Raw genomic sequence first — 27,129 nt, forward strand, 5'->3', positions numbered from 1 at the left:
CGAGGCGCGGCTGGTCAGCAGGGGCGCGGGCGCCTAAGAACCCCCTCCCCGACCGGGCCCCGCCTCACATACAGACCTGGACCAGCGGCCGCCGCTCGGGGTCTGCACCCTCACAGGGGAGCGGCTTCCGGTGCTGCCTGCGTCATCTCCGCGCGTCCCTCCGCCCGCGGCGCCCAGCGGACGCGGGTGCACTTCCGGCCCCGGCCTCGAGGGGGAAGCGGGCGGGCTGAGGAGAGCGCCCAGGGAGGAGGAGCATGCGCAGTATAGCTGGGACCTGTGGCGCTTCATCCTCGACTTAACTTCCGTGCCGTGTATCAGAATTTGTCCGGGGCCTTGGTGTCCTTCGTCGGACCGATCCGACCTTGCACAAACTCTGTGGCGCTTTTCCTTATCCTCACTTTTCGGAGGAGAGGGAGGAAAATTTGAGAGACGTGTCCAAAGTGAAACAACCCATTGAGCCGCCTATCATGCATGTCCCAAACACTATTCTAGGAGATAGGGTTAGTGAGCAAAAAGTACAAAAATACCCGGCCGCCTGGGGTTTATATCCCAGCGGGGGAGGCTGACAGATAAATAACTAAGCAAGGCATGGTGCAAGTCTTAGCAAGTGCTCACGAAAAAAATAAAGCAAGTTAAGGGGATTGGTGACCGAAACAAAGGAGTCAGGTGATCTAGGTTCAAATCCCAGCTCTTGACACTCCCGACTGTGCCGTTGGCCTTACTTACGTAACATCTCTGGATTTATATTCGTCTTCTGCATAGCAGTTATAGTACTTCCTCGTGTGATCCTTCTGAGGACTGAAAGCTGAAGCATAAATCTTTAAGCATCAAAGAACAAAAATTGTGTGCTTCCTATGGGCCAGGCACTCTCCTGATCACTTTGTGTTACCGCATTCAGTTCCCACAGTAGCCCTGCATAGTAGTTACTATTATTAACTCTTGTTTTTAGAGATGAGGAAACCCGGGTCAAAAGAGGGTTAAGCATCCTGCCTAAGGTCATCATAACCGGCTATCTTAGGATTTCAACCCAGCCCCCCCTCCCCCCGACTTCAAGAACTTAAATTCTCCTTGTCTCTCCCTAAGGGCTCATAAACTGCGAACACGCGTATCTTATACCAGCACCTTCCAATAGGACTTTCAGCAATTATGTCCCCTATTTACATTGTCTAATAAGGCAGCCACTAGCCTCTTGTGACTACTGAACACTTGAAAATGCCTAATGTGACTGAGGAAATACAATTTTAATTAATTTAAATATAAATAGCCACATGTGGCTAATGGCTACCCTATTGAACAGACTGGTCCAAGAGATAGAACACGTAATATAGACAGTAAGACAGTCACGTATCCAGTTAGTGTTAGGGAATGACCAAGGCGCCAAGCATCCTGAGTCCATCTAGTACGCTTGAAACATGGGAAATACAAATTTGACTATGTGAAGTAGAAGCCAAGTATGGTGTCTTGAAAGTCAGGCTCCACGAGAGCAAATTTGATTTGGTAGGCAACAGAAAGCCTCTGTAGACATCTAAGCCAAACAGTGACTGATGACAACATTATAAGAAATTTTAGGAAGACGTGTATGCAGATCAGATAACCTCTATGAAAGGCAAAGCAATACCAAGGTAATTAAGAAAAACAAGCCCCCCTATCAATTTGTAGCAAACAAATTGTGGTAGGAGTTTGATGAATCAAACTGAAAATCCCAGACAGAGGTGCTCTAGAGGCAATGTTGTTAGACCTTCTCATGAACAAAGAAACCAAATTGTCGAAATTGAAGCAAGAGGAGATCTGGGAGCAAAATTTATAGCTCTAAGAGATGCAAATTGCAAAATAGGATTTGTATTTAGTTGTTAAACTTAGAATGTATAAAAAATTTCCTTTCATATGATTTTTTTTTGTTAGATTTTCCCACTTTGTAAAAATTTCCAAGATTGCATGACAAATGGCTGAGCAAACATTGACACTTTTTTTTTTTAATTTTTTTTTTCAACGTTTATTTATTTTTGGGACAGAGAGAGACAGAGCATGAACCGGGGAGGGGCAGAGAGAGAGGGAGACACAGAATCGGAAACAGGCTCCAGGCTCCGAGCCATCAGCCCAGAGCCTGATGCGGGGCTCGAACTCCCGGACCGCGAGATCGTGACCTGGCTGAAGTCGGACGCTTAACCGACTGCGCCACCCAGGCGCCCCATATTGACACTTTTCCTAGCCAAACAATTACAAAAAAATGCCCTGAGTGGCAGGCAGGAACATCAACATGTGAAAAGAAAATGGTTCAGCCCTGCCTGAAAACAGAATGAAATGCTCAATACAACTGCTTATGTGACAGCAACATGAAAATATGCTGAATGTTGTTTCCTTTCTTAAACTTGCTGGTAGAAACAGTGTTTGGAATAATCCCTACATATTCATGCCCCCCAGGAAAACGGCAAACAGCAAATGCTTAGTTCCTTCAGTTCTGGCTAAAATGGACTATGTGTTGTTTTCCAGTTTGAGATAAAAAATGCCTGGGTAGGTAGTTGGGGTGACATATAATTGATTCAGTAAACTTCTTGCATAGCCTAGACTAGGAATTCAAAATCCTTCCCAATGAGACATAAACCAAAACTTTCATACGCTGTTTCTTTGGGGAGGAAAAAAAAAAAACAAAACGCACCCATTAGGGATGATAAGTATTCCTTGATGTTTTAGTACATGTCTTGCACATGCATATACCAGGGAGCAGGAACTAGTCCAATTGTTTAGTTTCTTGAGAGCACTCTAAAACATACTGTATGATATTTCTCCTTGTATTCTGATGTTTGAGAGGTGATGTAAGTGAACTGCTCTTTCAGGAATTCACCATACCGGCAACAGGTCAGTTTCAAAACATATACAAGGTTGGAAGCGTTTGAAAAGGTTTGTGTTCTCCATTCTTTGTTCTGGATTCACTCTAGTTGTAACATAATCTGCACTTGCTTCCCTATGGAGTCAGCAGGTATTCTGGGACAAAAGCTCAAGTTGATTGGAAAGAAACTTTATCCTTAAAGTCTCAGGCACAAAGCACCTTACCGCAATTGCTGTTAGACTGGAATGATGCTGAGAGCTACATTTGGACATAATTTTGGCATCTGGATTCAGTAATTTCCAAAGTCCTGAAACGGTTCACAGACAACATGCAGGTAAGTTTCTTAAATCTTGGAAGCATTTGATATCTATTAAAATAGGTTTGAGAAAGCTGAAGTTTCTTCTATGTGCACATCATCAGCTTTGAGAAAATGGAATGGAATTCAGATGATAATTACAGGGATTTGTTTTGTTTTGTTTTGTTTTGTTTTGTTGCCTATTCATTAGGTATAGGAAAGGAAAAGATGGGGGTCAGGGGTCAGGATTCTCAGTGGTTAAGCTTTGGACTCTCCCAGACTTGAGTTCCAATTACGACCCTTCCCCACGCCCTTACCCACTGAGATGATCTTTGGCAAGTTACTAAACTTGGATGCTCACCTTAATTTTGGAAATAACCTTTATAAAAGGGATGTTACCAAGGCTAAGTGAATTAAGTCATTTAAAGTGCTTAGCACAGTGCCTGACACACTGCAAATGCTCAGTAAGAGGTAACTATTATTATGGAAGGCTTTGTCAATCAAACTCCAATAGAAATTTAATTTCTTTAATGTTCCCTTGCTCTGTTATATTATGATACTGTATATGCCCTTCCAGATGGAAAGTTTCCATCTTCTTTGATGATGTGGAGTAAGCTTGGCACAGAGCCATCCTAGATCTCTGAAGGGGTGCTATGCAGATAGTGGGAATTTGCCCATATTGGCAGATGTGTTGAATGGATTAGGGGACATCGCTAAAACAGACAATGTCAGAAATCAGTATCAGATTAAATTGGAAAGTCATAGTAGAAGGATGTAAATGTTTGATAGTAGCCATTGTTCACTGGCCAACAAAAGCAACTACTTCATGGAAAAATAGCCCTTGACCTTTGTAATTAGAGAAGAAACTGATCCAAGTGCTTCACTTTCAGAAAAAAAAAAAATCATATATTTTCCTGTAGGCTTTTAGCACAATAATTCTGCTTGTTACTTTATATCCATATGTCTATGCCTGATTCCTCTTTGCATTTCCAATGTCTAGCACCGTGCCTTGCATATAGTAAGTAGGCTTTCCAAACAAGCGAGAAAACAACCAACTAGCATTTTATTCAGCTTCTACTTCATGCCAAATACTGAACTCTGCAACAGTGGAGAAGAGAGAGCTGTCTCTTCTCTGCCAGCTGTCCAGGAGACCATGATCTAGTGGGAGAGACAGATAACAAAAATAAACGAGAAACACTTAAAATAGTGTATTTCTAAGTGCTGTAAGAAGTATGTATAGCATTCAGTGGGGGCAAAAATAAGAATGGAGACAAAGCTTGAATGAACATGTGTTTTCGTCTTATTTAGGTGACATTCTGCAGACTTCGGACTCACCAGTGGTGTTTCATTCTATTTAATGTTATCCTGTTTCATGCTTTGCTTTTTGGGGCTGATTTTGTGGAAGAATACTTTCTGCATGCTTTGCCTTATGTGGATATGAAAGCTCTTGAAATTAAGGAGAAGGCAAGAAAATTGAACATGGAGCCCCTAAGAAGTAATCTTTCCAAGTATTACATCCTGAGCCAGTCGGAGCTGTGTAAAGGGAAGAATATATTTTTACTCTCTCTTATCTTCAGTAGCCCGGGAAATGGAACAAGGCGGGACCTCATCAGGAAAACCTGGGGTAACGTGACCAGTGTTCAAGGGCACCACATTCTCACACTGTTTGCTTTGGGAATGCCCGTTTTGGTAACTACCCAGCAAGAAATAGACAAAGAGTCCCATAAGAATAATGATATAATTCAAGGAATCTTCTTGGACAGTGCTGAGAACCAAACCCTGAAAATCATCACGATGACACAGTGGGCTGTGACTTTCTGCCCTAATGCCCTGTTCATTCTTAAGGTTGATGAAGAGATGTTTGTCAATGTCCCGAGCTTGGTAGACTATCTTCTTAATCTGAAAGATCACCTGGAGGATGTCTATGTAGGAAGAGTTATTCATCAAGATATACCCAACAGGGATCCTAATAGTCAAGAATTTGTCCCTTTCAGCGAGTACCCAGAAAAGTACTACCCAGATTACTGCAGTGGCGAGGCTTTTATTATGTCCCAAGATGTGGCTCGGATGATGTATGTGGTTTTCAAAGAAGTACCCATAATGGTTCCTGCTGATGTGTTTGTAGGAATTTGTGCAAAGTCTATTGGCCTTATACCCATCCACAGTTCAAGGTTTTCTGGAAAAAGGCACATCAGATACAACAGATGTTGCTATAAGTTCATTTTTACATCCTCAGAAACTACAGATATTGAAATGCCCCTGGCGTGGAAGGAAATTAGCAGTGGGAAAGAATGTACCCTGTTTGAGACTTACTACGGGCTCATTTCCTGCAAACTTCTGACATACTTTGACACTCTTAAACGTTTCCACGTGGGTACCATAAAAAATGATGGCATGTATTTGGGTGATTAGTTTTTTTTTTTTTTTGCTTTTTATTATAAATTTGGTCTTTTTAAATTAACTCATACCTCATTATAGAAAGCATCCCTCCTTCCTTGTGTTTTATGTACTTTCTTTTAGCGAGTTGCAAAACGTTATTAGTGCTCGGATGTACTACATCATATTGAGATTTCATGTTACGAAATCTGAGATAGCACTCTTCAAAATAAAACATTCTATCCAAAAAAGGGAGAACATGACATTTAATTACAACCCAAAGTCTTGTTTCTCTTTGCAGTCATTGAATTTATAAAAATCATATTCTGTGGAACTGTCACGATTCAGCAATAGCAATGGCAACTAATTTTTGCGAATGCTCAGAATTAAAGGCAAACACCAAGGAATTTGTTGAACGAAATTGTCATCTTGTATGTAAGCAGGAAGCATTTTACTCATTGGGTAGTGGAATTACATTTAATTTAAAAGTATGAACCACATAGTATATGGACTTGGATAGCTAACTCTTTGTAAAGCAATTTTCATCAAGTTCTAATTAGCCAGTGCTTTACAGACGGGATGCAACACATTCACATTCCCTGCTAATGTGTACACTCTGAGTTAGTTTCCTAGAAATGCTGTAAAAAAAGTACCACAAACTCGGTGACTTAAAACAACAGAAATGTATTTGTTCTAGTTTTATTTTGTATGACAAATTTTTTTAATGTTTCTTTATTTTTGAGAGACAGAGTGAGCCTAGGGGAGGGGCAGAGAGAGGGAGACACAGAATCAGAAGCAGGCTCCATCCAGGCTCTGAGCTGTCAGCCCAGAGCCCGACGCGGGGTTTGAACTCACGAGCGGTGAAGATCATGACCTGAGCCACCCCAGGCATCCCTATTTGTTGTAGTTTTAAAGACTAGTTTTAAAGACGAAATCAAGGTGTTGGCAGGGCCCTGCTCTCTCTGAAGCCTGTGAGGGAGAATCCTTCCTTGTCTCTTCGACCTTCTGGTGGTTGGCAACCACTCTTAGCATTCTTTGGCTTGCGGACAGACCACTTTAATCTCTGCCTCCATCTTCACACATGGACTTCTCTCATGGGTCTGGGACTTTGTATAATCTCTGCTCTGTGCTATGTCCAAATTTTCTCATTCTTCTAAGGACATCAGTCATTGGATTAGGACCCAAATGACCCCATCCTAACTTGATGACATCAGCAAAAACTCTATTTCAAAATAAGGTCACATTGACAAAAATCAGGGGTTAGGATTTCAACATTACCTTTTTTGGGGACACAATTTAACTCACAACACACTTGGTGATTTCTCTTGTGGAATAACTAGGCACTAGATCAATGTTCCCATTCTGGGGCCCTCGGAATTTTAGGTGTCCCCGAAGTAATACACTTTGAAAATCTCTGCCATGACACTTACTACATCATCTTTCTGGATATATTACTAAAATATACTGAGCCTCAGTCTATGTACAGATTCAGCCTTGTAGGACCCGTGGACTAAATGAGACATGTCAAGCATCTAGCATTGGATTTGGCCCATAGAAAATGACCGATAAGAAGAGGTAGCCTTTAAAAACACACGTTCTGAGTGTAACAGCTTAGGTTCAAATCTTGGCTCCACTTATCTGCTGTGTGATCTTGTACAAGTTCCTTATCTCTGCTGTGCCTCAGCCTCATGTGTAAACAGGGTAATAATAGTATTTTATTCCTGGGAGAGGAAAAAGAGCAACATGAGTTCATAGATGAAAAGCTTTTAGAACAATGCTTGACAAACATTTGTCTGCTATTATCCTCAAAATATAACCAAGTAAAACATTTGACTAGCCACCAGGAAGCCAGGTTAACATTCTGGCTCTGGAATGTGCAATCTGTAAGAAATAGTAGCTACCATTAGTAATAATGATTAAGAATTTTATAATTTTCCCCTTTTAAGTTCCAGGCTTTGGCCGTATCGCCTTGTAGTTCCCCCAAATGTTTCCTGTTTTCATGTCTGTCCCCTGCTTGCCCTGCTACTCACCTTTATTTCTCACTTGACTATCTCCTACCGGTTCTTCGAGTTTCAGGTGTTTCCTTCTCTGAGAAACCTTCCTTCAAGTCTAGGGTAGGTGTTTCCTGTTTTTCTCTATTCTTGTACTTACTATACACTAATGTTCTATTTCTATTTCTGATAGAAATTTTTTTTCTATTTTCCTCCACTATTAGTCACTTGCTACCTGTGTGATTTTGAGATAAGCTACTTAACTTCTCCGAGCTCGGGTTTCTTCATCTGTGAAATACAGATGTAAAAATATAAACGAGATTGGGACGTCTGGGTGGCTCAGTCAGTTAAGCATCCAACTTCGGTTCGGGTCATGATCTTGCATTTTGTGAGCTCGAGCCCCACATCGGGCTCTGTGCTGACAACTCGGAACCTGGAGCCTGCTTAGGATTCTGTGTCTCCCTCTCTCTCTGCCCCTCCCTCATGCTCTAATAAAAACATAAATAAAACATTAAAAGTTATATATATAAATGAGATGAACTTAGCATTTAGGACAATGTCTAACACTTTTTCCCAATGCCATGCACATAATAAGCAGTCAATAGTGTTTATTTGTTAAATGTGAAATAAAGTATGAAATAAATAATAATTTTCAAATTTTACTTAATCGTAGAAAAAAGTCACAGGTGCAAAGTCAGAATGAGTGCGTAGGCCACACACACATAGGAGAGGGCCACTCTCTGAACTCTGATGTCAAATGAATAAGATCAACTTCATGAATGAGATTAAACAAAGTCACCTTAAAGAGATAGAATGTTTCTCAGGCCAGGAAAGACTTTGCTGTAGCCTAATTAGTGGTATTAGCTGTAGAGAAATGATTAGTATGGAAACACACGAAGAAATAGACCCACAGAGGGATATAGGAGATGGTGGAACCGAGAATCTCACACTGTTTGATCAATGTGAAATGATCAATCCAGGGACAAGAGAACTCCAGGAACTTGAGGACCATTTTGTTACAGAGCAGGGATGGTTTATCAACATCACCATGGCCTAAAAGAAACATATCTCTGGATTCTGAACGGTCACACTCAGATAACACACTCACCCAGAAACCTGTGACTGAGGATTGGTATGCAGAGTGCTCTTCCGGTTAGAAAGCAGGGCACTGGAAAGAGGTGGGAACATTCTGTCAATGAAAAGCAAGCACATCCTTTGTTAATCAATGAGATGGCATCCTGGTTTATATATACAAGCTGCCATCTGACTCTGGTTATTAGGAGTCAGTATCTCTCTCTGATCAATTCAATACTGACTTGATGGATCTGAGAAATTAAAAGCAAAACCCTCAACAATTGATGGCCCACCAATAAGACAAGAGTTTGGGGAGTCTTCCTGCTTTATGAATGTTACCACTCCTCCTTAACATTTACTCCTCCAGCAAAATTCAATGATCAGCAACAAAAACGTGAAGAACACTAGAAATGTTTTTAAAAGATTTATTTATTGTCCGTTTTCCACAATAGTAACAAAAAAATCCAAAGACACCTTATTAAAAGCATTTATTCTTAGTATGGAGAACATAATTTCAAAATTCCATATTATTTTTCAAAGAATCTTTATATCCAAGACTTTGCAAGTGGAATCAGAAGGGGGAATAGAACAACAAAAAAGGTGCTGAAGAGAATTCAGAAACAAGTTGGTTCCATTATTCTATTTGAAGCACAATTTTATTTATTTATTTTTTTTTAATTTTTTTTTTCAACATTTATTTATTTTTGGGACAGAGAGAGACAGAGCATGAGCGGGGGAGGGGCAGAGAGAGAGGGAGACACAGAATCGGAAACAGGCTCCAGGCTCTGAGCCATCAGCCCAGAGCCCGACGCGGGGCTCGAACTCACGGACCGCGAGACCGTGACCTGGCTGAAGTCGGACGCTTAACCGACTGCGCCACCCAGGCGCCCCTTGAAGCACAATTTTAAATAAAATGGGGTAAGTCCATGAAAATTTTCTGAGAACAAAACTTCCATCTTCTTGGAAAGATTAAGGCAGTCAAAGAAATCTGAAAAACACCTGATGCAATTATGAGCAAGTTTGCCTGCTTTCCTGGTTCCACACTGTATTTCAATGTAGAAACACCACAAATGCATGTGATAAAGTTACATTAGATACTCCATGATTGATTCTGGGAGAAGGGAAGTCTCTGTTTTGTAAAACACTGGTGAAGTCAAATGCCTTAGAAGTTTTGGTCAAAAAATGGTCTACGTTCTTGAAGAAATCATTCAGCTCCTTCCACGGCTGTTGTGGAAATAGGTTTCACATAGTATGGACCTTCACTCAGGTAAGTTCTGAGCCTCAAATAATTTGGGTTCCCAAAGATTTCTGCAACTGTCTTGGAATTGGCAAGTGCTTTAACCAGTTCATATTTGGCATCCTTTGAAGCTTTGTCATGCTCCACAGACCGGTCCATCACATATTCCACAAACCCTGGACTATTAAACATAAGTTTCTGAGCCCAGGGTTGATTTGCGATGGCCTGAAATAGAAGGTAGAAAGAACACAACTCCTCTGAGCCTTAAGAAGTGAAATGTGTTACTTGGATAGCACAATCCTTACAAAAAATTTTGGCCACGTGAACCTTAAAAATGTTACTTTTTGCCTAAGAAAATTCTCTCCTAAAAATCTTAAGAAAATAATCTAAATATTAAATATTAATCTAAATTTTAGTTAAATATTTAATTAAATAAAGAAATCTAAATATTAAATCTAAATCTACATATTAAAAAGCTCTGTACATAAAGATGGTTATCATAGTGTGAAAATTATAATATAAATGCTTAATAGTGGGGGATCGGTGAGTATTATTTTAGTATATAGCAAGAGAAAATTAAATAAACATTAAGAATAATTTTTATAAAGAATAGGTAAATCTATGATATGAAAAAAGTAGATCCAAATTATACTCATGGCATAATCACAACAGTGGAAAAATAAAAACAAACACCAGAGAAGAAAAGACTATCCTGAAAAAACTCTCACGCTTGTGCACAGGATGACATTTTCAGAATGTTCATTATAGGACCATTTGTTACAGAGAATCTCTGAAATCTTCATTGACAGGAGAATGATTAACTGTGGCTATACAATGAAATAATGACTTTCTAATTGCCACTTTTAACACAGACAACCCCTACAAACAGAAATGTTGAAGAAAACAGCAAAGTGCAGAATGATATAAACAGTATGATACTGTTTACAAAATTTAATATGCAAAATACTGTAATTTGTTTAAAGATACACACATATGTAGTAAAAGTATAAAATCATGTATAGGTTTGTAAACCCTGAATTCACGACAGTGATTACAGTCAGCAAGGAAGGAAGGGCGAGTGACAGAGATAGGAAAGTATTACCGATGTCTGAAATATTTTACCAAAAAAAGGTAAATAAATAAAAACTGACACTAACACTAATATTAAAAGGAGATATACAAAATAGGTCTGATTTTAAGTGATTTTAAAAATTTCTACTTTGCAATCTTTTCCAAATTTTAAAATAATGAATAAGCAACTTTTACGAGAGCTGACACTGCTTAACTCAACCTTGTGGGTTTGGGCAAAGCTTGCTGAAGAGATACCTGAGCTAGTCCTTCAAGAATGAGTAAGAGGTCAACAAGCAAAGTTGGGAAACAGCGCTGAATGTAGAGGGCACGTAAAGGTCCAGAGAGATAAAGTAAGCAGTTTGGTATCACTAGAGCATTGGGTGCCAGAGGGGGAATGGCGGGAAATAAGGCTCAGGAAGAAGACTAGGGCTGGGTCAACAGAAGGCTTGTTTGATGGCAGATAAGGAATCTGGAATTGATTCTATGATCCTGTGGAATCCTGTTCAAACCTTTGCCACAACACCTAAGACCTTGAGCTGAAACAATCTGTTTACACGTCTCCCTCATTCATCTACACTAATAGAGGGCAGAAACTACACATTTGTGTATCCCCAAGGTATGGCAGAGGCACTAGCTCATCATAAGTACTCATGTGTTGAACTAGCCTCTTCCCAGAAGGACTGGTGAAAAAGACAAGGATGCCTACCGTGAACACTTTTAAGGCAGCACAGTGCAGTTCAGGGAAGGGCTGATTACTGATGCCACGGAAGAGCTCCAGCGGGTCCCGAGATAAAGAAGAAAACCAGGATTCTGTCATCCTCAGGAGGTCATCAGTCTGCTGCTCAGGCTACATGACAGAAATGAAAACTCTCAGGCCTCTGGAAGTCAGGAAACCTGGATTCTGATGGCACTTTGTCATTAGTTTGCTATGTGATCTCTGCTAAGTCCGGAGCACTCTTTCCCAAATCCAGCTCCAGACTTCCTCAGTTTTGTTTTGTTTTGTTTTTCTGATAGGGTTGATTAGGCAATCTCTAGGGTCCTCTCTCCAGTTCTTTAAAAAAAAAAAATTTTTTTTTAACGTTTATTTAGTTTTGAGAGAGAGGAAGAGAGACAGACCATGAGCAGGGGAGGGGCAGAGAGAGAGAGAGAGGGAGACACAGAATCCGAAGCAGGCTCCAGGCTCTGAGCTGTCAGCACAGGGCCCAATGCGGGGCTCAAACCCATCAACCGTGAATCATGACCTGAACCAAAGTTGGACACTTAACTGACTGAGCCACACAGGCGCCCCCTCTCTCCAGTTCTAATACTGGATGATTCCACTTTAACTAAAAACATGTCACTAGTAACATAGTGAGGATTATCTTCTTTTACTAAAAGTTGAATACCGGGGCGCCTGGGTGGCGCAGTCGGTTAAGCGTCCGACTTCAGCCAGGTCACGATCTCGCGGTCCGTGAGTTCGAGCCCCGTGTCGGGCTCTGGGCTGATGGCTCAGAGCCTGGAGCCTGTTTCCGATTCTGTGTCTCCCTCTCTCTCTGACCCTCCCCCGTTCATGCTCTGTCTCTCTCTGTCCCAAAAATAAATAAACGTTGGAAAAAAAAATTTTAAAAGTTGAATACCATCTATATTAAGTTAACCAGGATTATGTTGACTTATATAGATTTATTGTCCCAAACATATCCCACTATCCTTCATTAATTTCCCAATGTACTTACTGGTATATAAAAAATAGACGAAATTGCATCCAAACACCTAATTTTGAGCTCTGTTGAGGCATTCTTTGCTTGATATCCTATTTTCATGAGCAAGCGTTCAAAGCGAGTTCCTTTGAAAGATAATAAAACATTTTTTATGGTGGTAAAATACACATAATATAAAACTTATCATTTTAACCATTTTTAAGTATATAGCTCTGTGACATTAAGTATATTCATATTGTTGTGCAACCATCATCACTATCTGTCTCCAGAACGTTTTCTTCATCTCAAACGGAAACTCTGTACTCATTAAGCAGTAACTCTCCATGTCGTCTACGTCCATCCCCTGATAACCAGTATTTTACTTTGTCTCTGTATATGTTACTGCAAGAACCTCATATAAATAGAGTCATGTAATATTTGTCTTTTTGAGTCTGGCTTATTGCACTTGCCATAATGTCTTCAAGGTGTCTGCATGTTACAGCATGGATGAGAATTTCATTTCATTTTTTTTATATTATTTTTTTTTCATGTTTTTTTTTTTGGGGGAGGGGGGGGGGGGGGGAAGGGCAGAGAGGGCGAGGGAGACACAGACTCTGAAGGAGGCTCCAGGCTCTAAGCTGTCAGCACAGAGCCTGATGCCAGGCTCGAACTCATGAACTGCAAGATCATGACCTGAGCTGAAGTCAGACGCTTAACCAAATGAGCCACCCAGGCACCCCAAGAATTAACTTCCCTTTTAAGGCTGGATATTTCATTGTATGTATATATCACATTTTGTCTATCTATTCATCCATCAATGAACATTTGAATTGTTTCTACTTTTTTTGGCTATTGTAAATAAGTTATGAATACAGGTGCACAAATATCTTTTGAGTCCCTTCTTTCAATCCTTTTGCATGTATATCTAGAAGCATGTTGGCTGGGTCATATGGTAATTCTATGTATAATTTTTTGAGGAAACACCATAATGTTTTCCAAAGCAGCTGTACCATTTTACATAGCCACCAAATACGGGAATTTCTCTACATCCTTGTCAACACTTTTTATTTATTTTTGTCCTTTTTCTGTCATTATAGCCACCCTAAAGAGTGTGAAGTGAACAATGAGATTTTTTTAAAACTTTAAAAGAAATTTTTTTATTGTTTATCATTTTTGAGAGAGAGAGAGAGAGAGAGAAAGAGAGAGAGAGAAAGAGAGAGCAAGCAGGGAAGGGGCAGAGAGAGAGGGAGACACAGAATCTGAAGTAGGCTCCAGGCTCTGAGCACTCAGGACAAAGCCTGACGTGGGGCTCGAACCCACAGACCATGAGGTCATGACCTGAGCTGTAGCCGGCTGCCTAACCGACTGAGCCACCCAGGCACCCCAACAATGAGATTTTTTTAAAGTATGCTTTCATATACTATGACCTCCACCAACCTAAACCAACACAAAATTAAACATGTAGTCAGATGGGATGCCTGGGTGGCTCAGTCAGGCAAGCATCTGACTTTGGCTCAGGTCATGATCTCACGGTTTGTGAGCTCAAGAACTGCATCAGGCTCTGTGCTGACAGTGTGGAGCCTGCTTGGGATTCTCCCTCTCTGCCCCTCCCATGTTCTCTCTCAAAATAAATTAAAGAGAAAAAAAAAAACAACAAAAAAAACCCCACATAGTCAGAGACCAAGTAACAGGCCAAAAACATACATTCAGATGCAATGCAGTGTATACAAAAGACAAAGTGTAGAGAATTTGGAATTAAAGGACCTGGATTTGAGTAGCAAATCCACAGTCTATATCATCTAAAAAAATGTTAACTTCTCTGAGTTTCAGCTACCTTATCTGTAAAATGAGAATGCATAATATGTTCTTTGCAGGACTGTATAAGGATTACATATCATACACAAAAGCACTTAGAAAAGTATATTAGTAAGGATACCAATTGTGACAGACAGTAGCACATTAATTTTCAACATTTACTCTGTAAGGGTTTTAACTGTGCCCATATTAGTTTTCATATAGAATTCACAGTCCTTTAAATTACTCACAGATGTTTGTAAGCGATGAATGATGGGAATCTACTCCCAAAGCCAAGAGCACACTGTATACGCTGTATGTTATCTAACTTGACAAGAAATTATATGTAAAAAAATAAATAAATAAAAATAAAGATTCCATAAAGATTAAATAAATAAATAATTACAGATATGCCTTAAAAGTATCATTCTTAACATAAAATTGGTAACAAATTTTTGTTTCTTTTTCTTCCTGGACATTACAAATATAAAACAAATGTGTGTTTTCATTAAATATTCACAATCCCGAGATTGTTTATCCTTTTTATGAATGAGGAAAATAAGACCTGAAGTAATGAAGTGAGGGCATGAAGTTCAAGAAACCAATTTGTCAATAAATTATATTAAAAAAAAAAAAGCTAAGTCAGTGTTGGAACTAGAACATGAATCCAGGTCTTTCGGAGTATAGCCCATGGTCTCTGGACCTTGAACACTATCAAAGAAGGTGTAGAAGGGACACAGTACTTGGTCTAGCCTGGTAAAAAATAAACAAATAAAAATTCAGTAATAATTGTAAGACTTTCTAGGGATGCGTTCAAGGTCACAATAAAAAGACTGCCATCTGTAAGAATAGTTTCTACAATGTAGTTATTGCACCAGAAAGTGAGCTTATATATTGAATTGTTGCCAAAAACGAAGATATCCCTAAAGAAAACCCAAATAAGTCATACTAACCTGTTTTTTGTAAAACTTGTTTTCCTTCAACATTGGATCCCAGGATTCCGATTGTGTCCACTGCTACGCCAATCATGGTGGGGTCCTGACTTTCTGTCATTTCAAAGACTTTTTCCACAAAGACAGGATAACGCTCACAGATCTGTTGAGGACTATCCATGATAGCCAGGTTTCCAAAAAACTTCACAAATCCTGAAGAAATGTCCAAAAATATACGTTTTTAAAAAAATGTTAATTATTTTTGAGAGAGTGCACGAGCACTGGAGTGGGGGAGGGAAGAGAACGAGGAAAGAGAGAATCCCAAACAGGCTCTGTGTTGTCTGCTCAGAGCCCAACACAGGGCTCAGTCTCACTAACCATGAGATCATGACCTAAGCCAAGATCAAGAGTAGGACATTTAACCGACTGAGCCACCCATGTGCCCTACAAGAATATACATTAATAGAGAAGGAAGGCCACATAAAATGTGGGCCCTATGTTTTCATACGGACAGTAATAAACTACAGGCCAGGAAGGGGAGAATGGTTATGCACTGTACTCTATTACCTAGAAATCAGACCATTAGGAGATACCGAAGGACCTGTGATATGTGGTCCTGAGAACAGAAACCCCAGGGTGTCAATGGAGCTGGGTTCAAATACTGAAGCACTGCCATACACAAGAGGAAGAGCAAAGAACAAGGACCACTGGATATAAATTAGAGGAAGGCAAGTTCGGAGTATTAGGGACAAATAAAAAAAAAAAAATTTTTTTTAATGTTTATTTTTGAGAGAGAGAGGCAGAGCGTGAGCACAGGAGGGGCAGAGAGAAGGAGACACAGAATCTGAAGCAGGCTCCAGGCTCCATGCTGTCAGCACAGAGCCCGACACAGGGCTCGAACCCATGAACCATGAGATCATGACCTGAGCCAGTCAGACTACTGAGCCAACCATGTGTCCCACCCCAGGAAATTTTTAAACAGAGATGCTCATCAATGAAGTAAGCTAGGCTACTTAAGGAAGGAATAAATTTCCAATTTCTGCAAGTGCTCAAGGAAAACTAATTAACCATGTCCTACAACAGAATGGCTGGAATAGATCCTATATTAGATAAAGATTCCGACAGAGATTTGATGAATTTGTGAAATATACTGTGTCATTAGTAGTATTAAAAAAATTTTTTTTAAATGTTTATTTATTTTTGAGAGAGAAACAGAGTGCATGCAGGGGAGGGGCAGAGAGAGAGAGAGGGAGACACAGAATCTGAAGCAGGCTCCAGGCTCTGAGCCATCAGCACAGAGCATGATGTGGGGCTCTAACCCACGGACTGTGAGATCATGACCTGAGCGAAGTCAGCCACTTAACCAACTGAGCCACCCAGTCATCCCATTAATAGCATTTTAATTTATGTTGCTTTTGATTGAGGTTCAAAGGAAACTATCCTAATACTCAAAACAGCAATGGTATTTCCAGAAAATCAGATTCAACAATACATGGCTCCCAGGGCAATATATTCCACCTCATCAAGGGGCTATGGGTATCATCTAAAGGGACCTACTCTAGGGGTGCCTGGGTCGCTCAGTCAGTTAGGCATCCAACTTCAGTTCAAGTCATGATCTCACAGCTTGTGGGTTCAAGCCCCGCACTATACTCTGTGCTGACAGCTCAGAGCCTGGAGCCTGCTTCGGATTCTGTGTCTCCTTCTCTCTCTGCCCCTCCCCTGCTCATGCGCGTGCATGTGCTCTCTCTCTCTCTCTGTCAAAAATAAATAAACATTAAAAAGAATTAAAAAAAAATATACAGGGATCTGCTCTACAGAAAATAATCTCTGGCTTCTCTTGTCAGAGATAACTCAGATACAAAACATGCACCATTATTTTCACAGAAATCAGTATTTCTTACCTGGCAAATAGAAGCTAGAGAAAGGGTCTGAATCTGCCCCAACAATTATATTAGAAATCTGATCAATTACTCCTTCTTGAGAAAGGTACTGTCGTCCATGTTGAGTATACGCCAGTGATGTCACCATTTCTACACAGGTGGCTCTAAAATGCCAAAATTTTGCATACGATTAACATAGTTTATAAATTGCTTTCATAGGATGTATTACTTAATTCTTTTAATCTAAAAGTCAGTAATCCTGGCTACTTTTCAGATGGGGACACAAGAATTAGAAAGCTGCAGTGATTCGTCCAGAATCACATTGTCACTACAAGGCAGAGTTTAAATTTTGACTTTTGACTTGAGGCCCATTATTGTTTCCACTAAAATAGAGCAACTTCTTAAAAGATTTTTTTTTAATTTTTATTTTGCTGAATTACTTTAAATCAAATTCTAGTCAACTTGCCATTTATCCCTGCATACTTCAGTATGCACCTTTAAAAAATATGAACAGTTCCTTACACAATTATAATGCCATGTCCTCATATTTTAAAAATTGATAAAAATTCTTGGTATCATGTAATAGGTACCTGTGATCAAATTTCCACAAATAATTTTTAAAAGTATTTTTATAGTTGACCTTAAGGTATTTTAACAGATGATTTGCAGGGTTTTTTTTCTACGTTACAAAATTTGATATAAGGCTAAAAAAATTCTTAAAAATTAATTTCCTTATTAGGAATGCTTTGAAACAATGTAACTCAAATGCTTTAAACAGTGTAACTTGTGACTGATTTACACATATGAGTTGAACAAATTCAGTCACATTTAAAAAACATAACAATCAGAAAATCACATAAGGAGGGGCGCCTGGGTGGCTCAGTCAGTTTAGGGTATGACTTTGACTCTGGTCATGATCTCATGGCTCATGGGTTTGAGTCCTGTGTCACACTCTGTGCTGACAGCTCGGAGCCTGGAGACTGCTTTGGATTCTCTGTCTCCCTCTCTCTCTGCCCCTTCCCTGCTTGTGCTCTCTCTCAAAAATAAACATTAAAAAAAATTTCAGAAAATCACGTAAGGAAAACAAAAACCTGTGTGCACAAAAATAGCAAAATACCTGAAGCAAACCAAGTGTTCAACAGTGAGGATGTATTAGTAAACTGTGGAATATCAACAAGGTTAACATTGGCAGATATTAAATGGGACTTAGGGAGTAGAGGGCTGGGAGTGAAGAGTCTAGAATTAATATTTCTTTAAGGACCTATGTTACCCAATGTATTGGTCTCTTTGGCCAATTCATTTAATCCCCATTATCTTCTTTTTTTTTTTTAATGTTTTTATTTATTCTTGAGAGAGAGACACACACACACACAGAGTACGAGTGGGGGAGGAGCAGAGAGAGAGAGGGAGACACAGAACCCAAAGCAGGCTCCAGACTCTGAGCTGTCAGCACAGAGCCCGATGTGGGTCTCAAACTCGTCAACCGCCAGATCATGACCTGAGCTGAAGTCAGACGCTTAGTTGACTGAGTCACCCAGGTGCTCCAATCTTCGTATCTTCTTTAGAGCTGTTACTGTTCCATTTGAGAGAAGAGGAAATGGAGGTGTAGAAAGGTTACAATAATCTGTTCACGGTCAAAAGCTAATAAGTAGCAGAAATGCATGCAAGCCTAAGTCTTGCTCATTTTCAAAAGCCCATGTTTCTTCCATCATGCCATAGTGCTATTATTTAACAAAACCAAAAATGTGTAAGATAACATATTAAGTAATAGAAAATGGCAGTTATCATGTGACTGCAAAAGTACACATGTCCAAGGACAGGGAACACAGTTAACCTAAAGTAGATTGTCATGGGCGGCTCTGCTAAGTTTTAGTATACTGTCACGAATAACCTGAGCTTTTTCTAAAGACCCCTTCTTTAGGACAGTGGTCAAGAGATTGTAACCCAGGTCCAGGTTCTAATAGGGAAGATTGCTCTAAGTCCCAAAGCTGCTCCCCGGACCTCTCAAAGAAGACATTTTGCTTTAAGAACTCTCTCAGTCAACACACCTGACCAGCACATCCTCCCCAGTCAGCTCTCTGAGAAGCTGGGTTACCAATCCACTGGTGGTACAGTAGTTTAAAGATTCTGGTGACACAGAAGAAATCTCCACAATTAACTGGAAGAAAAAAACAGAAAAAGCTGAAAGGTCAAAACAGCCCAAACCTGTTAGATCTCATTTTAAATTAAACACAGGACTAGGTACTTTATATAACTGAATTTTTTAAAAAAATCCATTATTTGTCTCCACAACTGGAAAAATCTCATTGAACCTGTGAGAAATTGTTTTGACACAGAAATACTCCATTATGTCTGGTTGTAGCTGTGCTTTTTTTTCTCTCCCTTAAATCATCAATCCATAAATCAGGATACGAAAGCCTGAATGAGCGATAAGACTGCTAAAAATCATTCCATTCATACATTCTATCAGTCAGTCATTTACTTACTCATTCCACAAGTATGTCCTAAGGGCTTATTGAGAGATATAGGGCACTGAAGGGTTTTCAGCAGAGGAATGATAGAACCAGATTTGAATTTTTATTTATTATTTACTTACTTTTAAAATATTTTAAAAATATTTATTTATTTGAGAGGGAGAGAGAGAGTGTGAGTGGGGGACGGGCAGAGAGGGAGACACAGAATCCGAAACAGGCCCCAGGCTCTGAGCTGTCAGCACAGAGCCCGACACAGGGCTTGAACTCACAAACTGTGAGATCATGATCTGAGCCGAAGTCAGTTGCTTAACCGACTGAGCCACCCAGGTGGCCCTAGATTTGAATTTTTAGAAGATCATCCTGACTGCGTCTGAAAATAGACCAGTGGTGTCAAAAATGGATGAGACCAGGTGAGATGCAAATACAACAGTAGTCCAGGTGTGAGATACTGGTAGCTTAGACTAGGGCGGTGGTGATTATACCAAGGAAGACAAGCACATGGATGTAAGTAAAACCGGCACAATACGATGACCTAATGGATATGTGGCAGGGAAAATAGGGTCTCACAGAGAATAAGCTCAAGTTCTAATACCCAACCATGCTGACTGTGACACAGGGCTAATTTGTTGCTGTTGTTTTTTTTATTGGAGAATGGGCTAGGTTAAGAAGCTTAGGAGTTTGGTTGGAGCATGAGTGTGAGGGGCCTAGAATACCTAGGTCCAAAGGGGGAACACTGAGTAAGCAGCTGAACATGAGGGTCTGAGTTAAGAAGAGAGGTCTGGGGGTGGGCACCTGGGTGGCTTAGTCAGTTGAGCATCTGACTTGAGCATCAAGTCATGATCTCGTGGTTCGTGGGTTCGAACCCTGTGTTGGGCTCTGTGCTGAACGGGGAACCTGCTTCGGATTCTCCCTCTCCCTCTCCCCCTCCCCAGTTTTGCTTGCTCACTCACTCTTGCGCTATCTCTCTCAAAATAAATAAATAAACTTAAAAAAAAAAGGAAGAGAGGTCTGGGTTGGTTTATGGAGTCATCTCATTCAGATAGGAACTGAAATCATAAGATGAACAAAATCGCCTGGACATGAATATACAGTGAGAACAGGATTTGGGAATTTACTTCTATGAACTTCAACAATTAAAAGTTCAATTGAGGATAATGAGCCAGGAGACTAAGATGAAACAGCTAGAGAGGCAGAAGGGAAACCAGCTTAGGATGGTGTTAAGACACGCAAAGTAAGAAAGTGTTTTGAACAGGGAATTAGACAGTCAAGGGTTCATTTTGTTTTTTTTTTTTTAAATTTTTTTTTTTCAACGTTTATTCATTTTTGGGACAGGGAGAGACAGAGCATGAACGGGGGAGGGGCAGAGAGAGAGGGAGACACAGAATCGGAAACAGGCTCCAGGCTCGGAGCCATCAGCCCAGAGCCCGACGCGGGGCTCGAACTCACGGACCGCGAGATCGTGACCTGGCTGAAGTCGGACGCTTAACCGACTGCGCCACCCAGGCGCCCCTCAAGGGTTCATTTTGAATATGCAGCCTATTAACTGTGTGGTCTGTCAGCTATTCCATCAGCAGTGAGGTTAACAGTAATAACGTATATGGTTTACTGTAAAAGTCGAAGACAATATATGTGGAGATTTAGCACCATACTAAGCACAAAGTGGGTGCAAATAAGAGCCATTTCTTCATCTACCTACTGTAACGATTTCAAAGTCTAGTTTTAATGTTATCTACTCTATTATGGTAGTTAATATAGTGTACTGTAAATATTTTTCACATGACTGTTTCACACACTAGGCTGGGAGCTCACCCCCATATCTCCAGCGTCAAATACAGAGCCTAACACAGACTACATACTCAGTAAATGCATGGTAAACAAGCCATCTTGCCTTCCAGTGGAAGCTCTACTGCATTCTGAATTGTAGGCATCAGGAAGTATGCTTTTAGTCTTACCTCATACACTCTGTACCGAACAACATCATTTGTTTTCATTACACTTTTCAAATCATCCAGCAGATTGCTTTCAAACAATGCCTCCAGTCCAGCCTGGGTTAATGATATTCTTGACAGGGATTTAATGGCCTTATAAGGAAAGAAAACATCTCTTAAGTCATAAACATGCAGAATATTAGTATCTACTTCATGATATCGATGTGAAATCGGTGTATGGAATGCATCTTCCCCAATGACCATTCGCTATGTTTTAGCTATCGTTATTTAAAACTGAAAAAGACACATAGTATTGCCTACAGAAAACAGATTACGTACATTTTTTTTTCCCTTATCAAGCAACCTAATACAAGCTCTATGACGGATAATTTAGATATGGTTTGTCTAGAAAAAAGGAAAGGGTTTACTGGTATTTGTTCAACATTTTTTATGTATCTGATACCATCTACATGAGGTTGTGAAAACAACTATACAAATCATCCGTACTCAACTTTCACCTCTCAGTCCAGAAGGTCTTTCTTTGTTTTTCAGGATACTGTGCATGTTTAAGCTGATGGTTCTAGGTGACTCACCGCTTTAGCTACAGACAGATTGTCTCCACCAATACAATAAACAATTTGTTTTAGTAATTCAGCATTATTTAGAATCTCAGTAACAGCCTCAGAATTTTCAACAATTCTTCCGACCTGAAATAAAAAAGTAATCAGAAATTCCCTTAGTGTGCTGTTATTTTAGGGGTTACAGATTACAGCTATAAGACAAGCCATCAAAAATTCCAAATGACCCAAATTCATTAAAGCTGAACACACTTATGGGTATAGTCACATTATTGAAAAGAAAGAAAAAAAATAAATGGTAGATAAGGAGTTGGGACATTTCAGTGAGAGAAAACAATACAAATGCTAGTTCCATCAACTAGCAAATTAACTTCTTCGAACCTAATTTCTTATCTATAAAATGAGAATACTTCATTGCAGGATTGTTATGAAGATTAAATGAGACTAAATAGGAAAAGCATGCACTACAGTGTCTGGCACATAAGTGGTCAAAGAAAAATCAATTACTTTCTGCCTTTTTGTTGAATTAACACTTCTAGAGGAGAAAAGAAAAAACAGTACTTGAAAACCTACTGGGTAAGTAACTGCTCGGTTCCTAACATCTCAACAAGATAATCCTCAGCAGCAGCTCTTTTCCCAAATAGTAGGGTATTTTGGTTATCTGGGTGACAGGAGTTACTGTCTCAATTTCTTGGTTTAGTGACCTTCACAACAGTACTTTTTCATGCCACTATAGTAAGACCTAACATGGCAATACCTTCTCTAGACTAGGAGCTCTTTGAAGGAAAGAAATAGGCTTTATTTATCCTTGTAGCTTTAAGAGTATACGGTACAATGCCTGGCATTAAAAGGATCAGTCAGTATTTGATGAATGACTATTTCAGATAATACTTGGTAGAACTTCTTACTTTAGCTTATTCCTCCTGGTTAGTTAGCCATGCACACTAGAATAGACGCTTCTTAGGGACAGAGAGAGATCATATTTTCTTCATCCTTCTGTTTCTGGCACCCAGCGTAGAGCCTGGTCCAGAGCAGGTGGTCAGTAAATGTCAGCTCCTTTATTATGTGCTAGTAAAATTTCATACCTGGGACAGAGTGAGAATTTTTACGGAATCATTGGAGTGAGTCAGTCCCCTCTGAAGGTCAGCCCTGAGGTTCCGGGCCACGTGAACTGGCTCCACAGCTTGGAGCAATCTCTCCAGAATGGATACACACAAAGTGGTCTGTTCCCTAAAGGAGACATCACAGATCTCATTAGTTTGTGTCCTGCAAGGTAGGAAGTAACAACCTATTAATATCTGAAGACTGGCTCAATGAGGATCACTTACACACAGACTTCCCTTTAAAACACTAGCTTCTACTAATTTATTAAAGATTTACTAAGTATCTATTATGTGCCACGCTTGCAATGGGGCTACAAAGGAGGATTATATTCTCTAGACTCAATGAGCATAGTCTAACGGAAAATACAGAAAAACAGAAAAGCAACTATAATCCAGGTGGACAAATGCTATAGGTTAGGGTAGGAAGCCGTGGGAGCTCAAAAAAGAACACAGCGTTCAGGGAGGCCTCCCCAAGGGGTAATACGTGAGCTTAATTAAAAAAAAAAGTGGGAATTATCTAGGAGGACAAAGGTGTTCTAGGTAGAGGGACAACATAAAAGGCACAGAGGACAGATAGGGTTATACATTCAAGGAAGTATAAGAAGCTCCATATGACTGGGATAAGAATGGGAGAGGAGTGGGAAGAAGGTAAAAGGGGAAGGATGAATGCAAGAAATGAAATAAGAAAGATGCACAGAAGCCAGATTCTGATAGGCCATTTCTTGTCATGCTACAGAATTCAGACTTTTTGCACAAGGCAATGGCAAGCCATCAAGTGGTTTTAAGCCAAGAAGTAACATGATGAGATCTGACTTGAGGAAATCACTCTGTATAAGTTAGAGAAAGAATTTTTCAGTCAGAAGGCAGGTGATGAAGAAGTGAAACAGGGGAGTAGCAGGGGGGATGGAGAAGAGGGAAGAGATTCAGGAGCAATTAAAGAGGTAAATTAATCACAACTTGATGACTACTAGTTGTAGATATAAAAGGTGTTTTAAGAATAACTTCCTTTTCTCTTAATGGGCAGTACCATAGGCACTCATGTACTGTTAATAGGAGTATACAATTAAACCAATACAACCTTTCTAGAAGTCGATTAAGCAATACATAACAAAAGCCTTAAAAATGAACAAATTTCTTATAACCTAGGGGTTGCATTTTGTATAACTGCACCTAAGGAAATAATTAAGAATGTTTATACCCAAGATAATTGAGACCATATGTCCATACAAAAATTTGTACGTGAATGTTCACAGCAATAGAAACACCCCAAATGTCCATAAATTAATAAGTGGATAAATAGTTTTATCCACACAGTGGAATATTATACAACATGGATAAAGTTTGGAAATACTATGCTAAGTGAAAGAAGCCAGCACAGAAAAGGCTTCCTTTTGATGATGATTCCATTTATATCATTGTCCAGAACAGACAAATCCATAAAGACAGAAAGCAGATTCCCGGTGGCCAGGGGCTGGGGCAGGGGCAGAGAAGAGGAATGGGGAGTGACTGTTAATGGTTACGGGTTTCTTTTCCTTATTTTTTTTAATGTTTTTTTTTCTTTTAATTTATTTTTGAGAGAGACAGAGTATGAGAGGGGGAGGGGCATAGGGAGAGGGAGACAGAATCCATGAAGCAGGCTTCAGGCTCCGAGCTGTCAGCACAGAGCCCGACGCAGCACTGGAACCCGTGAACCATGAGATCATGACCTGAGCTGAAGTCTGACGCTTAACTGACTGAGCCACTCAGGCACCCCACTTTTCCTTTTTTAAAAATCGTGACTACATATACCATGAAATTTACCATTTTAACCATTTAAAAAATGTTTATGTATTTATTTTTGGGAGAGAGAGAGAGAGAGAGAGAGAGAGAGCGCGCGCACAAGGGGGGAGGGGCAGAGAGAAAGGGAGATGCAGAATCCAAAGCAGGCTCCGAGCTGCCAGTGCAGAGCCTTACACGGGGCTCAAACCCACGAGCCGTGAGATCATGACCTAAGCCAAAGTTGGACGCTGAACTGACTGAGCCACCCAGGCACTCCTAACCATTTCTTTTTTTTTTTTTTTTTCAACGTTTATTTATTTTTGGGACAGAGAGAGACAGAGCATGAACGGGGGAGGGGCAGAGAGAGAGGGAGACACAGAATCAGAAACAGGCTCCAGGCTCTGAGCCATCAGCCCAGAGCCAGACGCGGGGCTTGAACTCACGGACCGCGAGATCGTGACCTGGCTGAAGTCGGACGCTTAACCGACTGCGCCACCCAGGCGCCCCTGTCCATTTCTTAATGTATAGTTCTGTGCACTAAGGTTCATTCACGTTGTGCAACCATCACATCTCCATCTACCTCCACAACTTTTTCATCTTCCCAATGGGAACTCTGTATCTATTAAACACAAACTTCCCGGGGGCGCCAGGGTGGCTCAGTCGGTTGAGCATCCAACTTCGGCTCAGGTCATGATCTCACAGTTTGTGGGTTCGAGGCCTGCATCGGCTCTGTGCTGACTGCTTGCTCAGAGCCTGGAGCCTGCTGCAGATTCTGTGTCTCCTTCTCTCTCTGCCCCTCCCCCGCTCACGCTTTGTCTCACTCTGTTTCTCAAAAATAAATAAATGAGGGGCGCCTGGGTGGCGCAGTCGGTTAGGCGGCCGACTTCAGCCAGGTCATGATCTCGCGGTCCGTGAGTTCGAGCCCCGCGTCAGGCTCTGGGCGGATGGCTCAGAGCCTGGAGCCTGTTTCCGATTCTGTGTCTCCCTCTCTCTCTGCCCCTCGCCCGTTCATGCTCTGTCTCTCTCTGTCCCCCCAAAAAATAAATAAACGTTAAAATAAATAAATAAATAAATAAATAAATGAAAAAAAATTTAAAAAAAAAAAACCCACAAACTTCCCTTTCTCCTCTTCCCTGAGCCCCTAGCAACCACCATTCTACTCTCCATCTCAGTGAGTGTGACTACCCTAGGTGCCTCATCTAAGTGGAATCCTAGTATTTGTCCTTTTGTGACTGGCTTATTTCACCTAGCGTGATGCCTTCAAGTTTCCTCCAAGTGGTAGTCTGTGTCAGGAGTTCCTTCCTTTTTAAGGCCGAATAATACTCCATTGTATGTATATACCACACTTTGTCTATCCATTTATCTGCTGATAGATATGTGAACTGCCTCTGTTATTGTAATTTTATGTATTATTTTTTTAAAATGTTTATTTATTTTTGAGAGAGACAGAGACAGAATGAGAGTGGGTTAGGGGCAGAGAGAGAGGGAGACACAGAATCCGAAGCAGGCTCTAGGCTCCGAGCCGTCAGCACACAGCCGGATGCGGGGCTCGAACTCACGAGCTGTCAGATGATGACCTGAGCCGAAGTCAGATGCTCAACCGACTGAGTCACCCAGGCACCCCTGTAATTGTAATTTTAATTTGCATTTCCCTAGTGACTAATGACGTTGGGTATCTTTTCATGTGCTTATTTGCCATCCATATATCTTCTTGTTCAAACACTTTGCCCATTTTTTAAGATGGATTCTTTCCTTGTTATATATTCTTCACTAAGATTCTTCTCCATTTGTAATTTGCCTTTTCACTCTTAACTTTGACCTTTAAAGAGTAGAGTATTTAATTTTGATTAAGTCCAATTTATCAATTTTTCCTTCTATGGATCATGCTTTTGGTGTCACATCAAAGAAATCTTTCATCAACCCAGGTCATGGAAATTCTGTCCTAGGTTTTCTTCTAGAAGTTTTATAGTTTTTTAGGTTTTATATTTAGGTCTATAATCCACTCTCATACGGTGCTAATGGGAATGTAAAATGGTACAATCATTTGGGAAAACAGGCAGCTTCTTAAAAAGTTAAACATACACCTATCATATGAGCCACCCATTTCACTCCTAGGTATTAACTCAAAGAGAAAA

At 40.3% G+C, this 27,129-nt stretch overlaps 3 protein-coding genes across 6 annotated transcripts in view; 1 reads left to right on the forward strand and 2 right to left on the reverse strand.

Annotated features, from left to right (window-relative positions):
- The window catches only part of FBXW2 (F-box and WD repeat domain containing 2), a 57,781-nt gene extending 57,582 nt beyond the window's left edge, over positions 1-199 (reverse strand). For 2 of the 3 annotated variants that reach the window (XM_040482132.1, XM_040482130.1), the window contains exon 1: positions 77-198. The gene's annotated coding sequence lies outside the window, so the exon portion shown is untranslated. Of the gene's footprint in view, positions 1-76 lie in introns of all 3 variants that reach the window. The other variant, XM_040482131.1, reaches the window with a different exon arrangement.
- Positions 200-2,836: 2,637 nt separating this feature from the next.
- B3GALT9 (beta-1,3-galactosyltransferase 9) lies at positions 2,837-5,534 on the forward strand. Of its 2 annotated transcripts, XM_040481225.1 has the most exons (3): positions 2,837-2,856; positions 2,975-3,161; positions 4,431-5,534. In XM_040481225.1, the coding sequence occupies exons 2-3, from the start codon at positions 3,156-3,158 to the stop codon at positions 5,532-5,534; spliced, it is 1,110 nt and encodes a 369-aa protein (XP_040337159.1). In that variant the 5' UTR covers positions 2,837-2,856; positions 2,975-3,155. The 2 variants fall into 2 exon arrangements, with proteins under 2 accessions (XP_040337159.1, XP_040337161.1); XM_040481227.1 differs by lacking the exon at positions 2,837-2,856 and having other exon boundaries at positions 2,921-3,161.
- A 3,932-nt stretch (positions 5,535-9,466) lies between these two features.
- The window catches only part of PSMD5 (proteasome 26S subunit, non-ATPase 5), a 26,755-nt gene continuing 9,092 nt past the window's right edge, over positions 9,467-27,129 (reverse strand). The window contains exons 2-10 of the mRNA XM_040482133.1: positions 23,219-23,363; positions 22,149-22,262; positions 21,580-21,708; positions 19,202-19,311; positions 17,175-17,317; positions 15,295-15,486; positions 12,584-12,693; positions 11,578-11,718; positions 9,467-10,025 (exon numbers count right to left, since the gene is read on the reverse strand). Coding sequence (XP_040338067.1) covers positions 9,768-10,025; positions 11,578-11,718; positions 12,584-12,693; positions 15,295-15,486; positions 17,175-17,317; positions 19,202-19,311; positions 21,580-21,708; positions 22,149-22,262; positions 23,219-23,363 — 1,342 coding nt within the window. The 3' untranslated portion in view covers positions 9,467-9,767. The remainder of the gene's footprint in view (positions 10,026-11,577; positions 11,719-12,583; positions 12,694-15,294; positions 15,487-17,174; positions 17,318-19,201; positions 19,312-21,579; positions 21,709-22,148; positions 22,263-23,218; positions 23,364-27,129) is intronic.

This window comes from Herpailurus yagouaroundi, unplaced genomic scaffold (assembly GCF_014898765.1).
Source record: "Herpailurus yagouaroundi ecotype Mexico unplaced genomic scaffold, PumYag 160, whole genome shotgun sequence".
Lineage (NCBI taxonomy): Eukaryota > Metazoa > Chordata > Mammalia > Carnivora > Felidae > Herpailurus > Herpailurus yagouaroundi.